Source organism: Lutra lutra, chromosome 12 (genome assembly GCF_902655055.1).
Source record: "Lutra lutra chromosome 12, mLutLut1.2, whole genome shotgun sequence".
NCBI lineage: Eukaryota > Metazoa > Chordata > Mammalia > Carnivora > Mustelidae > Lutra > Lutra lutra.
Genome location: NC_062289.1, coordinates 18805815 through 18820629, shown reverse-complemented (window position 1 = coordinate 18820629; position 14815 = coordinate 18805815). Strand labels below are relative to the sequence as shown.

The window sequence follows — 14815 nt, the reverse complement described above, 5'->3', positions numbered from 1 at the left end:
TTTTTCTGTGACTTGACGAACCGTAATGCCAAGAATAATTCCTGGGCCGTAGCAGCAACTTAGTATGTGGTAGCTATCAATATCAATTTTCATATCAATTATATATTAGATATAATGTATTATAAACATCTTTATCATTCAAATTAATGTCAGTAGGTACAAAGCGTTAAGCATAGTGTTTGACATTACATATTCAGCGTTTGGAAAAACAAATATGCAGCGCAGTGGTGTTAAAAATAAAAGGGTAATGTATACATTCTTCATCCCATCCCATCTTCTACATTCTCAGTACTGTTGCATACTTTCATCTTCCCTCATCTGGATGGCTTCTGTTTCCTCCCAATTCATATTCATGACTCTGATCTTCTCGGCCAACACTGCTGGTAGATAAACATCTATAAAATTAAATTTGATTATGTTATTCCACTCTTTTAAAGCCTTTAGATGGTAGTTGTCAAGCTGTACTATAGCCTGAAGTTGTCTGGGGTTCTCATTAGGCAGGTTCTGATTCATTCAGGTCTATGCATACTGATTCAGGCCTGATATCAGGTCCAGGAACCTGTATTTTAACAAATAGCCTCAATGATTCTGAGAGAAGCACTGCTTTAGTGATTCCCAAGCCTGCAAGATAAAGTTCAAAAGCCTTAGTGCGAACCTCTGTGTTCTCAGTGAACCAACCCTTACATTCCTTCCCCTTGTCATCTGTGGCTTCATTAGCATCTGGCCTGTCGCATCTCCTGCCTTTATCCTTTTTCACATTTTGCTCTCTGTCTGCCCTTTCATAGTTACCCCTTCGTAGAGGCTCACCCAGGGTAGAGTTGGTGCTTTCTCTGCTGTGTCCCTTATTATATCTTGCAATCTTCCTTTCTTCAAAGCACCATTCTTACTACATTGTCATGGTGTCTTTACATACCATTATGTATCTGTGAGGTTTGAGTTCCATTACCGGAAAATCATCTTGTTAGTCTTTGTATCTCCAGTGTCTTGCACAAACACAGGCAAATGTGTAACAAATGAATTAAATACGGGAATGAAATTCAGAAAGTCTTGACTTTTTAAAATCATATTTTGTAGAATATTAATTTATATTACCTACATTCTTTAGGTTCTTAAGCTGGGATTTAGAAATTATTTCCTACCTTCCTTTAAACATGATTCAGTTCAGAACAGAGATTTAAGCAAAGGAGGCAGAATTAGTAATAATTATGGCAATGATTTTTGGAAGAGCAGCTACTTGAGACTTTTTTTTTTACATTTTTCTTTAATTGAGATATAATTGACATACAACATTACATTAGTTTCAGGTTTACAACATGATGATTTGTATTTGTATATATTATGAAATGATCACCACAGAAGGTCTAATTAATAGGAAATGCTTCTCCAAGGATGGGTAAAGTATGACTTGAGGGGTTGTGCGAAGAATGAGAAAGGAACATCATCCTGGTATAAGCAAAGGCCCAAACATGTGACACTGCATGGTTCTGGAAGATACAAGTGTTTTAGGGACACCTGGGTGGCTCAGTTGGTTAGGCATCTGCCTTCTGCTCAGGTCATGATCCTGGGGTCCTGGGACGCAGCCCGACATCAGGCTCCCAGCTTCTCCTTGTGCCCATCCTCTTCCTCCTCTTTGTGCTCACTCTCTCCCAAATAAATAAAAATAGAAAATTAAAAAAAAATACAAGTGATTTCATTGGGCTTTAATAGAAGATATGGGGGTTGTGATGAAATTGGAGGCAGCAATATACTTTGCTTTGCAAAGAAGTCTTTACTTTGGAAAGATTGTATCCTTGGATTCTAAAATGCCATTGTATCCCTTTCAGCTAGGGAAGAAACATGGTCAGATGGGAGGATGATTGAGGCAGAAGAGAGAGACCAGTTAAGGAGATTTATTACAATTTTATGATTGAAGAGTTGATTAGCAATTTAAAATAATTTTGTATTTTTTTTTATAATGTCCTGTGTTCATTCTGTCATGTACTCTGATAGGCTTACACAAGATGAGTAAAACATAGTTCCCATAGAGTACAGGAAAATGTAAATATGTAAAATACCTAACTATGTCAACTAGCCAGGGTGTATATGTTTGTGACATATAGTAGATATAAAATTTTATGGGAGCTGGATCATTATGGACTAACTTTCCTTTGGAGAATTAGGGTCTTGGTGGAAGAGAAGGGATTAGAATAGAACAAAGAAGAATATTTTGGGCAAAGGAATAAATAAAAGGATTAATGGGTGGGAGACCATGGTTATGGTATGAGAGCCAGTTTGTTAAAGCTGGAAAAATATTTGGTATCAGACCATAATGGGCCTTGAATGTTGTGCTGAACGATTTTGTATTTTATCCTGAAGCTTTATTTTCTGATTATGAGAATAATATATCATGGCTATATACCATTTAAGAAATGTAGGGAAATATAAAGAAAAAAGAAACAAGTCTGGGGGCACCTGGGTGGCTCAGTGGGTTAAAGCCTCTGCCTTCGGCTCAGGTCATGATCCCAGGGTCCTGGGATTGAGCCCCACATCCTGCTCTCTGCTCAGTGGGGAGCATGCTTCCCTTCCTCTCTCTCTCTCTCTCTCTCTGCCTGCCTCTCTGCCTACTTGTGATCTCTGTCAAATAAATAAATAAAATCTTAAAAAAAAAAAAAAGAAACTAGTCTGTAATTCCAACACAAAATGTAATGACCAATATTTTCATGTATTTCTTCCCAGTGTTTCTCATCATGCTCAGGTATATACTTAAGCATTCAATAAATGAAATCAGAACTATACTCTGTGTGCATGCATGTGTGTGTGCGCGTGTGTGCATGTGTGTGTGCGCGTGTGTGCGTGTGTGTGTGTGTGTGTGTGATTTTATCTCACTTAAAATCGGAACAGGAGGGGTGCCTGGGTGGCTCAGTCCGTTAAGTGTCTGCCTTTGCTCAGGTCATGATCTCAGAGTCCTGGGATCAAGCCAGCAGGGAGTCTGCTTCTCCCTCTCCCTCTGCTCCTCCCCCGACTCATTCTGTCTCTCTTTCCTTCTCTCTCTTTCTCTCTCTCTTTCTCAAATAAAATCTTTTAAAAAAAATTGGAACAGGAAATTTTGCCATGTAGTTAAATGTGTCCAGAAAGTATGATTTGTAGTGATTGCAGTATTTATTTTATTATATGGCTACACTTAAATTATTTATGTTTCCTTATTGTTAGACTCTTTAGGCTTCAATTTAAAATAATGGCTACCATTTCACTGAACATCTTTGTACATAAATCCATGTCTGTATTTCTGACTATTTAGGATAGGGTTCTAGAAATAAATGCACTGGATCAAACTGTCTAAAGGTCTCACAATGTATTTTGCTACATTGCTCTTCTGAAAGGCTGCTTTTTAAATTCACGCCTGCAGTGTGTGGGTTTGACTTCCATTGTAGTCCTGGATAAGTAGTTTTTAGTGTTTACTGTGTGCTAATTTTATAAATGGTATCTTGTAGTTATTTTAACAGTTATTTCCTTGACAACTAGTTTGAGCTGGTTTTCTCCTATATTTGTTGACTCTTTGTTTCTTTTACTGCGAATTGTCCTTGATCTTTATGGTATTCTCCCTCTTATTTGGGCATTAGTATTTTTCTCACTGATTTTAAGACATATTTATATAGATTGTAACTCAGTCTTATTTCTAGCACATTTTCCTATTTCTTATTTGCCTTTTAATATTTTTACAGTAGTGAATTTTATAGTAGTGAATCTTAAATTTAAGTATGTTTGGAAAGCTCTTTCTCATCTTGAGATCAGATATATTCACCTGTATTTTGATTTAGTTTTTAATCTGTATTTTCCATTTCTCTTTATAACCCCTGATAATGGCTGCTTTTTGGCGGAAGAGTGATGTGACTGTATTTGTGCTTCAGAAAGAAGTCTTGTGGCTCTGTGAAGTTATGTTGGAGTAAGGAGAGACTAGGAAATAAGGGTCCAGATGAGGTAACAGTGATAGGTGGGATAGAATGGAAGAGGAAGGATTCTCCACTGACAGCCTGGTAGGCACATGGACATCGGGACACATTGACTATGAGGTGCTATGGGACATCTAGATACAAGCAGTTGTTAAGTAGAGGATTGAAACTCCAGGAGGCTGGTCTGGCGATGATGGAAATTAGGGAGCCACAGGTGTCAGTCCCAACGTAGGAGGAAGGATGAGTTTTCAGGGCAGCTGACAGCTGTGAAGGGTGGTCAGAATTAGAAGGCTCACCAGGAAGGGAAGCTGGGAGAGGTGGCTTTTAATTTTTTTTCTTTATGCTTTTCTCTCATTCCCCCAGCAAAAATAACGATGTCAGATACTGCAGAGAGCTCAAGGAAAAGCAGGACTGAGAGTTTCCTTGGATTAGCCTCCTACTTTCTCTACATTGGGCTAAAAGAGGCAGTAGAGGAGGAGAGAGATCTGTAGAAGAGGGGGCACGGTCAAAGGATAACACTCTTTGTGAGAATCTAAGTAGACCTGAGCAAGTTCTGTACTGAGGGAAAAGAATCTGTGAATAGGGAGAGAGTGAAGGGAACGTGGAAAGAGGAGGGATTTGATGGTACAGCAACTTTTAGGGACGAGTCGTGGTGATAAATGGATTTTTCTTTCAGGTGGACCAGTATTTCATTCTCAGAGAATTTGCATAGAGGTTACTGAAATTTTAGTCTCTTCTATGAGTAAAAGGACTCTGTGCCTCAACAACAAATTTTTTTTTGTTTTTAAATAATTGACCATTTTATAATTGTTTCAGCATAAAATCCTCATAAATTCACATTTTTTATATGCTGCTGATTGGTGCAGTTCGTGCGTTACTCTTAATGGTAGAGGTACTGAATATGCATTCAAGTTCCTCTGTGTATTGCTCATCCGTGAATGTATGCAATTAAACACTTTGTAATTATGACCATTTTTTTAAAATGTTTTTTTGCAGGGAAATTTGCCTAAATATTCTCATAACTCCCTGATGGTTCAAGCAATAAAGACGAACCTAACAGACCCGGACATACATGTGCTTTTCTTTGATGTGGAAGCGTTGATTATTCAGCTCCTGACTGAAGAAGCCTCTAGGCCGAATACTGCTCTTATTTCCCCAGAGAATTTGCAAAAAGCATCTGGCAGTTCAGACAAAGGGGGCTCTTTTCTAACTGGAAAACGAGCAGCAGTTCTCTTCCAGCAAGTGAAAGAAACTATCAAAGAGAACATAAAGGAACATCTCCTTGATGATGAAGAGGAGGACGAGGAGATGATGAGGCAGAGAAGAGAAGAAAGCGATCCGGAGTATCGGTCCAGCAAATCTAAGCCATTGACGCTATTAGAATATAATTTAACGATGGACACTGCAAAATTGTTCATGTCGTGTCTCCATGCCTGGGGTTTAAATGAAGTTCTGGATGAAGTTTGCCTTGATCGCCTTGGAATGCTGAAACCGCATTGCACAGTATCTTTCGGTCTCCTCTCCAGAGGAGGTCATATGTCCCTGATGCTTCCTGGTTATAATCAGCCTGCCCGGAAACTGTCACATGGGAAGGCAGAAGTAGGAAGGAAGCTGCCAGCGACCGAGAGCGTTGGAAAGGGAACTTACGGAGTGTCCCGAGCCGTCACTACACAGCATCTCCTGTCTATCATATCTTTGGCAAATACGTTAATGAGTATGACTAATGCAACTTTTATTGGTGATCATATGAAGAAGGGTCCTACCAGGTGTGACCATGATAGTTTGATTTTATTCTCACATTTCAGGGGGGAAAAAAAAAAGCATGAAACCTCTTTTATTTTTCTGTTTAGTACTTTTATTTTTTTGGTTCTGCCCACCTTAGCATTTTTGTGTCATCTCAGTGTTTCCCCTTGAAATTTTAAAACACAACATGCATGATTTAAAGCATGTTTAATCTTTATTCAAACATACTACATAGTTATTTAAACTGAGTAGCTCAATTCAGGTAAAGTAAGTGAGTTAGGGACTAGCTCTTAGAATATAATCTTAGAATTGTATCTACTTAAAGTTTGCATTGACATTTAATTCAAAGTGTTATATTTGGTTGAAGTGCTTCTTTATGACTTATATGTAATGAATGATAGGTGTTTAGTAATTAGCTTCAGAATTTTGTGAGAATTTTGTCAGAATTCTTCAGTTGGGAGAGAGAAAACTTTTTTTAATTGTAAGAGAGTATTATTTTAATATTTCATGAATATTGAACCTGATTTGTTATTATCTATTTTTTAGAAGTCATGAAGGCAACTTTTTAAACTGTGGTTTTATTATCCTTTATTGAGAGTTGATCATATTGAGAAATGTTAAAAAAATCAAATACTTAAGTAGTACTTACCTAGTGTCTGGTTCTGATGTAAGTACTTTTATAGATACTAGGTCATTTGTGATCTTAACCCTACAAGGCAGGCACTGTTTTCCTTTTACTACAGATAAGAAAACTGAGAAGCAGGTTAAATGATGTGTCTAAGATCACACAGGTAGTTGAGTGGTGTTAAAGAATTCACAGTGAAACAGACTGCCTCGGGAGTTCAAGATTTCTAATGCCGTATTACTTTTTTCGGATTTTAGAGATGAATTCTTTTAGACTCACTGTATTGTTCCATGAATTCATTTGGACCAATCGTACAGGGAAGGCTGAAATCTCAGCATGCTAATACTGAAGAATGAAGGACTAATTACAATATTTATTTGTCAGTGGTAGCTCATTAAACTGTTCAGAAATATTTCTTAAATTAGTATAAAGCATAAATTGTAGATATGAAATTTTTGCTTGCTATTTGCTAATCATTCAATAGATTAAAATTTGAAAAGGAAAATGTTAATAGGTAAAAACAAAAAAACCCATCTTTTTGGAATGGTAAATTGAAAATGTTCTGTGTATGTTTCTTTTGCAATTCATTGAGGACTAGAAAGTTTAATATTTTAAATGGTTCTAGAAATATGAAAGTATGAATGTATATATACATATATTTTCCTCTTTTTTTTTTTTAAAGGCCACCTCGACCAAGCACCCCAGACCTTTCTAAGGCAAGGGGTTCCCCTCCAACTTCCAGTAATGTTGTGCAAGGACAGATTAAACAAGGTAAAGTTAAATCTTATTAAGTAATTGACCTGACATTTCAGCTTTAGAAACTGAGGAGGCATAACTAATGTATAATCATAACATTTTGTTTGTCTCATATTGTTAAAAGAGAGAAAAGTTGTTATATTCCAGATGTAAATATGGATAATTAAGATGTCAGTTAAAAATAAATCAGGTTTATTTAGAAACTGATAAATGAGCATATTTCACATAATTTAGTTGTACTGTCTTTGACCTAATTTTTATGAATTAGGGGCAACTTAATTTGACAACACTAGTGTGTTAATCATGTGTATCTTGAGTTTAAAAGTTTTACCTATTTTTTAACTACATTTATAAATGTTTTAAATTCATGTTTTCATACTGTGTCTATTCTATTATTTGCCAGTAGTTCATGCTTTGTAATCCATAAGTGGAAAAACTTTCTTTTTATTTGTCATTATATGTCTTAATTTTTTTTTTTTAAGATTTTATTTATTCATTTGAGAGAGAGAGCATGAGAGGGGAGAAGGTCAGAGGGAGAAGCAGACTCCCCATGGAGCTGGGAGATAATGCGGAACTTGATCCCAGGACTCCGGGACCATGACCTGAGCCAAAGGCAGTCGCCCAACCAACTGAGCTACCCAGGCACCCGTCTTAATTTTTGTCTACAGCTTTGTTTTTCATTAGTAGATAGAAGAGAAAATTGAGTTTTTCTTCCATTATTATCTTTTATGTCCATTATAAGAGTGGCAAATGAGGCAACCAGAGTTGGGGGGTGGGGGGTCACTTCTGCTTAGAGAGCTTTCTTTCAGGCTGAGAGTTAATGCTGACTGTCACGGAATATGATAGAAGTGAAGAAGTGGTGAGCAAGAGATGAGACGATGAAGGTTCTGCCTGTGAATGGTGACTTCAGGGTCTTCTTTTTTCCATAGTTATTTGTTTACGTTTTAAAGATTTTTTTTTTAACAATATTTCCCATCCCTAGGACAAGTACTTTCTCTTTCTTAGCTTATTATTAGGTATTTAATATCTTTAAATAGATGTCTGATTTTCAGTTTTAGGCACTACTGCTTCTCATTACGGGAGATAAACTCCCACATTCTCTACTCCTACTCCCATTGTTCATTCCAGCCCCTCATGCTCACATCCTTTATTACCCTTCCTCTGATTAAAAATATAAACTTGTGTAAAATAATTTTATGTTATAGAAAAGTTTTGGTTGGATAACTTTTTATACTTGTGTATGTGTGAAATACAACAGAAAAGTACGCAAAACGGAAATATGTAGCTGAGTGACTTTTACATGCTAAACTCCCTTGTAACTACATCCGTGGACAAGAACTTGAACATTGCCATCATGCCCAAGGTTTCTGGTATGTTCACTCCCTGTCATTAGTGCCCTCTTCCAAAAGTAACTACTGTCTTGTCTTCTGGGAAATCACTTTCTTTCTTTCCTTTAGAGTTATACCACCTAAGTTTAAAGCCCTAAATACTGTAGTTTAGTTTTGCTGTTCTTTGAGTTTTATATGAATTCCGTCAGTCATGGAGTATGTATTCTTTTGTTTTTCGTTTCTTTTATGAGATTTTTCTATGATACTGCATTTGAGATTTGCTCATTTCATTGTTTATTTTTATTGTTCTGTAGTAGTCTGCAGACTGGACTGCAGTTTCTTCATCCATTTTCCTGTCAATAGACATTTGAATTATTTTCATTGTTTTTCATAAATCTGCAAACGTTCTTGCATTTGAATCTTAACGTACCTTATCAGTATCAGTGTCTCTGTTGTGTATATAACTGAAAGTGGAATTTCTGCATGTTTAGCTTTAGCAGATAATATTATGTTTTACTAAGTAAGTGACTAATACACATCCATCAAAATGGCTAAAGTGATAAAGATGGAAAATACTGGGTTGGCTAGGATATGGAGCAACAAGAAGTCTCATACACAATTGATGAGCTAATGCTCAGCAGTGAATGTAGCTAACCCTGAATATTTTCCATTTCTTTCACTTGAGCCATTTTGGTGTATGTGCAGTAGTCTCTCAAGTGTTGAATTTACATCCCCCAAAACCCATCAAGGCTGAATACTTTTTAGGTATGTTTATTGCTCATTTCTATATATATTCTTTTGTGAAGTGCCTGTTCAGCTCATGTGTGTCTACTAGGTTGTTTTTTTTTTTAAATGACTTGTAAGGGTTGATCTGTCACTGTCCTTGATATGAGCCCTTTGTTTTATGTATTGCAAATATTTACTTGCCTTTCGCTCTTATCTTTGAAATTCACCATCTCTCAATTTCAATGGAATCTAATATATCAATTTTTTCACTTACTAGATTAATATTTTTGTGTCCTATTTAAGAAATTACCTTGATACCTCTGCCCTGATATCATGAAGATATCCTTCTGTTTTATAAGCTTTATTGTTTTACCCTTTTTATTTAGATCTATAATCTGCCTACAATTCAATTTTGGGTATAATGGGAAGCAGGGGTCCTGATCTGTTCCCCACTGCTTTGCAATGCCATCCTTGTCATAAACAAAATGTTCTTCTATATGATCTGTTTCTGGGGCTGTTTGAGCCCGTTGACTTGCTTGTGTATTCTTGTGCCTTAATTACTGTAGCTTTATAGTAGGACTTGGTATTCAACAGATAGAGTGTTCCCATCTTATTCTTAAAGAATGTCATGGCTATCCTTGTTTCTCTGAATATCTCAATTGTCATTTTAGAGCTAGTTTCTCATTTGTTATAAAGACCTATTGTGATTTCAACTGCAGTTTTATTGAATTGAATTTGTAGATGAGTTTGAGGAGAATTAATATCTTTGTGGGTTCACTCATTCAGTGTATTCCTGTATTTATTTAGGTCTCATTTAGCTATTGTAACTCTGTTATAATTTAATGTGTAGAGGTCTTATATACTTTTTATTTAGATTTTTTCCTAGGTAAGGATTTTTTAAATATTCTTATAACCGGTATTGAATATTTTGTAATGCAGATGATTTTTATATGTTGACCTTGTATCAAGAAGGCATGCTCTTCACCCATTATTTGTAATACTTTATTTGTGGATTACTTTGACCATATGGACAGTCATATGGGATACTTTTTCTATTCCCAGTGTTTTCCTTTTAAGCTTTCATAATTATTATATCTCTTGTATGCTTTTTATAGGTGATTTATAAGAAGTTAAATTTCCATTATTCCTTTGCTAAGTGTTTATCATCAGTATATTTTGGGTTTTATCATGCTTTTTCTGTATCTATTGAGATGATTATATAATTTTTCCTTTTATTCTGTTTTGATGTATTATCATCTTATGTATTGTTGAATTTGGCTTAATATTTTTTACTCAGGAAAAAGTTTTCTTTTCTTCCTCTTCCTATTCCTTTTTTTTTTTTTTTTTTTTTTTAAATATGTAGGCTCCACACCTAGCATGGAGCCCAACACAGGGCTTGAACTCACAACATTGAGATCAAGACCTAAGCTGAGATCAGGAGTTACACACTTAACCAACCGAATCAGCCAAATGCCCCAATTTTCCTTTCTTCTAATGCTCTTATGAAGTGTTACATTATGCAGGTTTCAAAAAATGGATTAAGGAATCATTTCTTTTTTTCTGTTTTCAGATAGAATTTGTGTAAGATTGACATTCTTTCTTCCATGTATGTGCAGTAGAATTTGCTGGATTTAGATCTAGAGTTTTCTTTGTGGGAAGTTTTAAAATTCTAGGTTTAATTTCTTTCATTCTCATGTGACACTTCAGATTTTCTGTTTCTTCTTATGTCAGTTTCATTAAGTAGTACATATTTAGCGATTTTTCTAGTTCTTTTAAAATTGTTGTCCTTTGAAAAGGTACTGTCTTTCAAATTTTTTATTTTATTTATTTATTTTTATTTTTATTTTTTTAAAGATTTTATTTATTTACCTGACAGACAGAGATCACAAGTAGGCAGAGAGGCAGGCAGAGAGAGAGAGGAAGGGAAGCAGGCTCCCTGCTGAGCAGAGAGCCCGATGCGGGGCTCCATTCCCAGGACCCTGAGACCATAACCTGAGCCAAAGGCAGAGGCTTAACCCACTGAGCCACCCAGGCGCCCCTCAATTTTTTAAATATCGGTGATGATACCATCATTTCTGTTCCTGATGTTAATCATTTGTATCTTCCCTCTTTTTTCTTGATCAGTCTCATCAGGCACTTACCAATCTTATTAGTCATTTTAATGAATCCTCTGTGCCTTTGTTTTTCCTTTCTAAGTGCATATTTTTTCCTGGTCACTGAAATCTGCTCTTCTCCTGTTTTTTTTTTGTAGTTTAATATGCAGTTTATTTTTAACTTCCTAAGATGGATGGTAACTTACCAATTTTTAGCCCTTCTTCCTTCAGAGTACATGCCCAAAATAATGTTATCTGTGAATAAAGACAGTTTTGCTTCTTTTCAGTTTGAATTTATTTTTCTTACCTTATTGCACAGGTAAGGAGTTAGAGAATGATGTTGAATTGAAAAGTTAGAGCAGTCATGCTTGCCTCATTTCCAATACATGGGATAAAGCATCCAGTCTTTATTAAGCATGATATTAGGGGCCCCTGGGTGGCTCATTTTGAATGGATGTTAGGTTTTGTCAGATGATTTTTCTGCAATTGTTGAAATTAGCAAATGATTTTTCTCCTTTATTTTCTTAAGACAAAGTACATGAACTTTTGAACTTTAAAACAATCTTGAGGGTGACTGGGTGGCTCAGTTGGTTAAGAGACTGCCTTCAGCTCAGATCATGATCCTGGAGTCCTAGGATCAAGTCCCTCATCAGGCTTTCTGTTCGGGAGGGAGTGTGCTTCTCCCTCTGACCCTGCCCCTTCTCATGAGTGCGCTCTCTCTCTCTCTCTCATTCTCTCTCTCTCAAATAAATAAAATCTTTAAAAAAAAAAAAACAAACCTGGAGATCTTATGTTAGACAACACTTGGTCATGATGAATTGTTCTTCTTATAGATTGCTGGTATAATTTGCTAAAATTTCTTCAGAGTTTATGTTATGTTTATTAGGAATTTTGGTCTACAGTTTTCATTTCTGATAATGTTCTTTGTTCAGTTTTGGTAATAGGATGATGCTGGTCTTGTAGGAATTAGGATGTTATCCTCCCCACCCCCCCTCTTTTTTTTGTATTTTCTGGAAGGGTTTGTTTAGGATTGATTTTATTCCTTATTCGTTTTATCTAAATTCACTATTGAAAGTATGTGGGCCTGGAGTTTTTTATGGGAAAGGTGTTAACTACAGATTTAAATGCTTTAATAGATACAGGGTTATTTAGATGTTTTATCATTATTATTACATCTTGGGTGAACTTTGCTATTTTCTGTCAAAGTTTTTGGGGAGAAAAGCTTAATATTCTCTTATTTTTCTTTTAATATCATATCTGTAGAAATTGAAATGGTACCCCCCTCTCATTTTTGTTATATATATTTTATGGTTTTTTTCTTTTCTCCTGAGTAGTCTGGCAATGGTTGTGGCTTTCATTATTCCTCCTTGCATTCCTATTAGTTTTTGCTTCATGTATTACAAAACTCTCTTATTAGGTACATAAACCTTTTCTTACTGATTTTTGTTTTTTACTTTTGTCATTATGAAATGACCTCTTTATCTTTGATAGTATCTTTTGCTTTGAAAATCTACTTTGTTTATAATAATATAGCCAGTTCAGCATTTTTGGTTACTGTTATTGGCATGGTATGTATTTTCTTGTCCTTCTACTTTTCACCCATTTGTGGTCTTTACATTTATATTGTGTTTCTTATAGGCAGTATGGCCTACTTTTTGCTGTAGTGTTTAAGCCATTTACATTTAATGTGGTTGTTGATATAGTTAGTTTGAATCTGTCATTCTGCTATTTTTTTTTCCTGTCTCATTTGTTCTTTGTTCCTTCTTTTCCTCTTTCTACTGTTTTCTTTTATGATTTCACTTTATCTCTTTTATTGACATACAAGCTAATTGTTTATTTTGTTATTTTAATGGTTATTTTAGAGTTTCTAGTCTACAGAGATCTTTAATTTATAGAGTACCTTCAAGTGATATTATACCATTAACATTTAATATTAAAACTAAAATGTTATATTTGCATTTTTTAAATTTCCTGAACTTTAGTCTATCTTTGTTTTGTATTTTACATTTATGTATTTTATAAACTCTTCAAATCAGTATTATTTAATAGTTAATTGTATTTTAAAGAGATTTAAATAAGAAAAGGAATACATTTAACTATGTAATTACCATTTTTGGTGTTTTTCATTCCTTTATGTAGATCCAGATTTTTGTCTGGTGTAATTTTTTTTTTTTTCTGCCTGAAGTAAACATTTCTTGTAGTGAAGGTCTGCTATTCTTTCAGCTTCACATCTGAAAACTTCTTTATTTGCTTTTGATTTTGAAAGATATATTTTGTCTGGTATCGAATTCTAGGTGGACCATTTGTATCTTTCAGTACTTAACAAGGATACTCTATTATCTTCTTACTTGCTTTGTTTTATTTTTTTTTTAAAGATTTATTTATTCATGAGAGAGAGAGAGAGTATGCATGTGTGACCACGTGTGAGTATGGGGAGGGAGAGGGATAAGCAGACTCCATGCTCAGTGTGGGGCCTGAAGCAGGGCTTGATCCCAGGACCCCAAGATCACAACCTGAGCTGAAATCTAGAGTCAGATGCTCAACTGAGTGAGCCACCCAGGCGCCCCCTCATTTGCTTTGTTTTTAACAAGAAATCTGATGTTATCTGTATTTTCCTATTTAATATTAAAAAAAATTTTTTTTTACTTTATTACTCTTGCTGTTTTAAAGATTTTCTCTTTGTTACTGGTTTTGAGCCATTTGCTTATGAATTGCCTTGGTGTAATTTTCTTTATGTTTCTTGAGGTTGAGTTTATTGAGCTTATTATTTTTTATAGTTTTCACTAATTTAAAACATTTTTCAACCATTATTTCTCCAAATATTCTTTCTATTCTCTCCTCTCTTCTCTCTTTAGTGGACTCAAATTATATGTACACTAGGTCACTTGAAATTGTTTCATAGATCACTGATGCTTTATATTTGGATTTTTCCCCCCTGTGTTTTCATTATTTAGTTTCTGTTGCAATGTCTTCAAGTTCATTCATCTATTCTTGGCAATATCCAGCCTGATATTAAGATGAACCAGTGTACTTTTCATCTCAGACATTATGATTTGCATGTCCATAATTTTGATTTGTATCTTTTTTAATATCTTCATTATTTCTATGTAACTTTTTTCAGTATATTAGCTATAGTTATAATGACTGGTTTAATACCCTTATTTGAAAATTTTGACATCTCTGTCAGTTTGGGGTTCATTTTTAATGGATAACCCCCATTATGGACTGTGCTCTCCTGCTTCCTTGCATGCTTGGTAATCATTGTTAAATGGCAGACACTTGGATTTTACCTAGTTGGGTACTGAAGATTTTTATATTGTTATAAATCTTTTTTTTTTTTCTTTTGTAACTTATTTTCTGGATACAGTTAAGTTGCTTGGAAACAGTTTGATCTTTTTCTGGTCTTGTTTTTGATTTGTTTGGTGGGTTTGGAGTCATGCTCTAAGGCTAATTTCCCATTACTGAGGCAAGAGCTTCCTGAGTATTCTATCTAGTACCCCATGAATTATTAATTTTCCAATCTGGCTGGTGGAAGCAACATGGTCTTTGGCATTATAGTTTCTTCACACACATGAACTGATCAGTGATCTGACTATTCCAGAGGGATGTCTGAAG

At 35.1% G+C, this 14815-nt stretch overlaps 1 protein-coding gene across 4 annotated transcripts in view; it reads left to right on the top strand.

The window, feature by feature from the left end:
• WDR7 (WD repeat domain 7) overlaps nt 1–14815 on the top strand; it is a 371332-nt gene that overhangs the window by 103401 nt on the left and 253116 nt on the right. For all 4 annotated transcript variants that reach the window (XM_047697076.1, XM_047697077.1, XM_047697079.1 and 1 more), the window contains exons 15-16: nt 4926–5695; nt 6980–7068. In XM_047697076.1, the coding sequence (XP_047553032.1) occupies nt 4926–5695; nt 6980–7068 (859 nt within the window). The remainder of the gene's footprint in view (nt 1–4925; nt 5696–6979; nt 7069–14815) is intronic.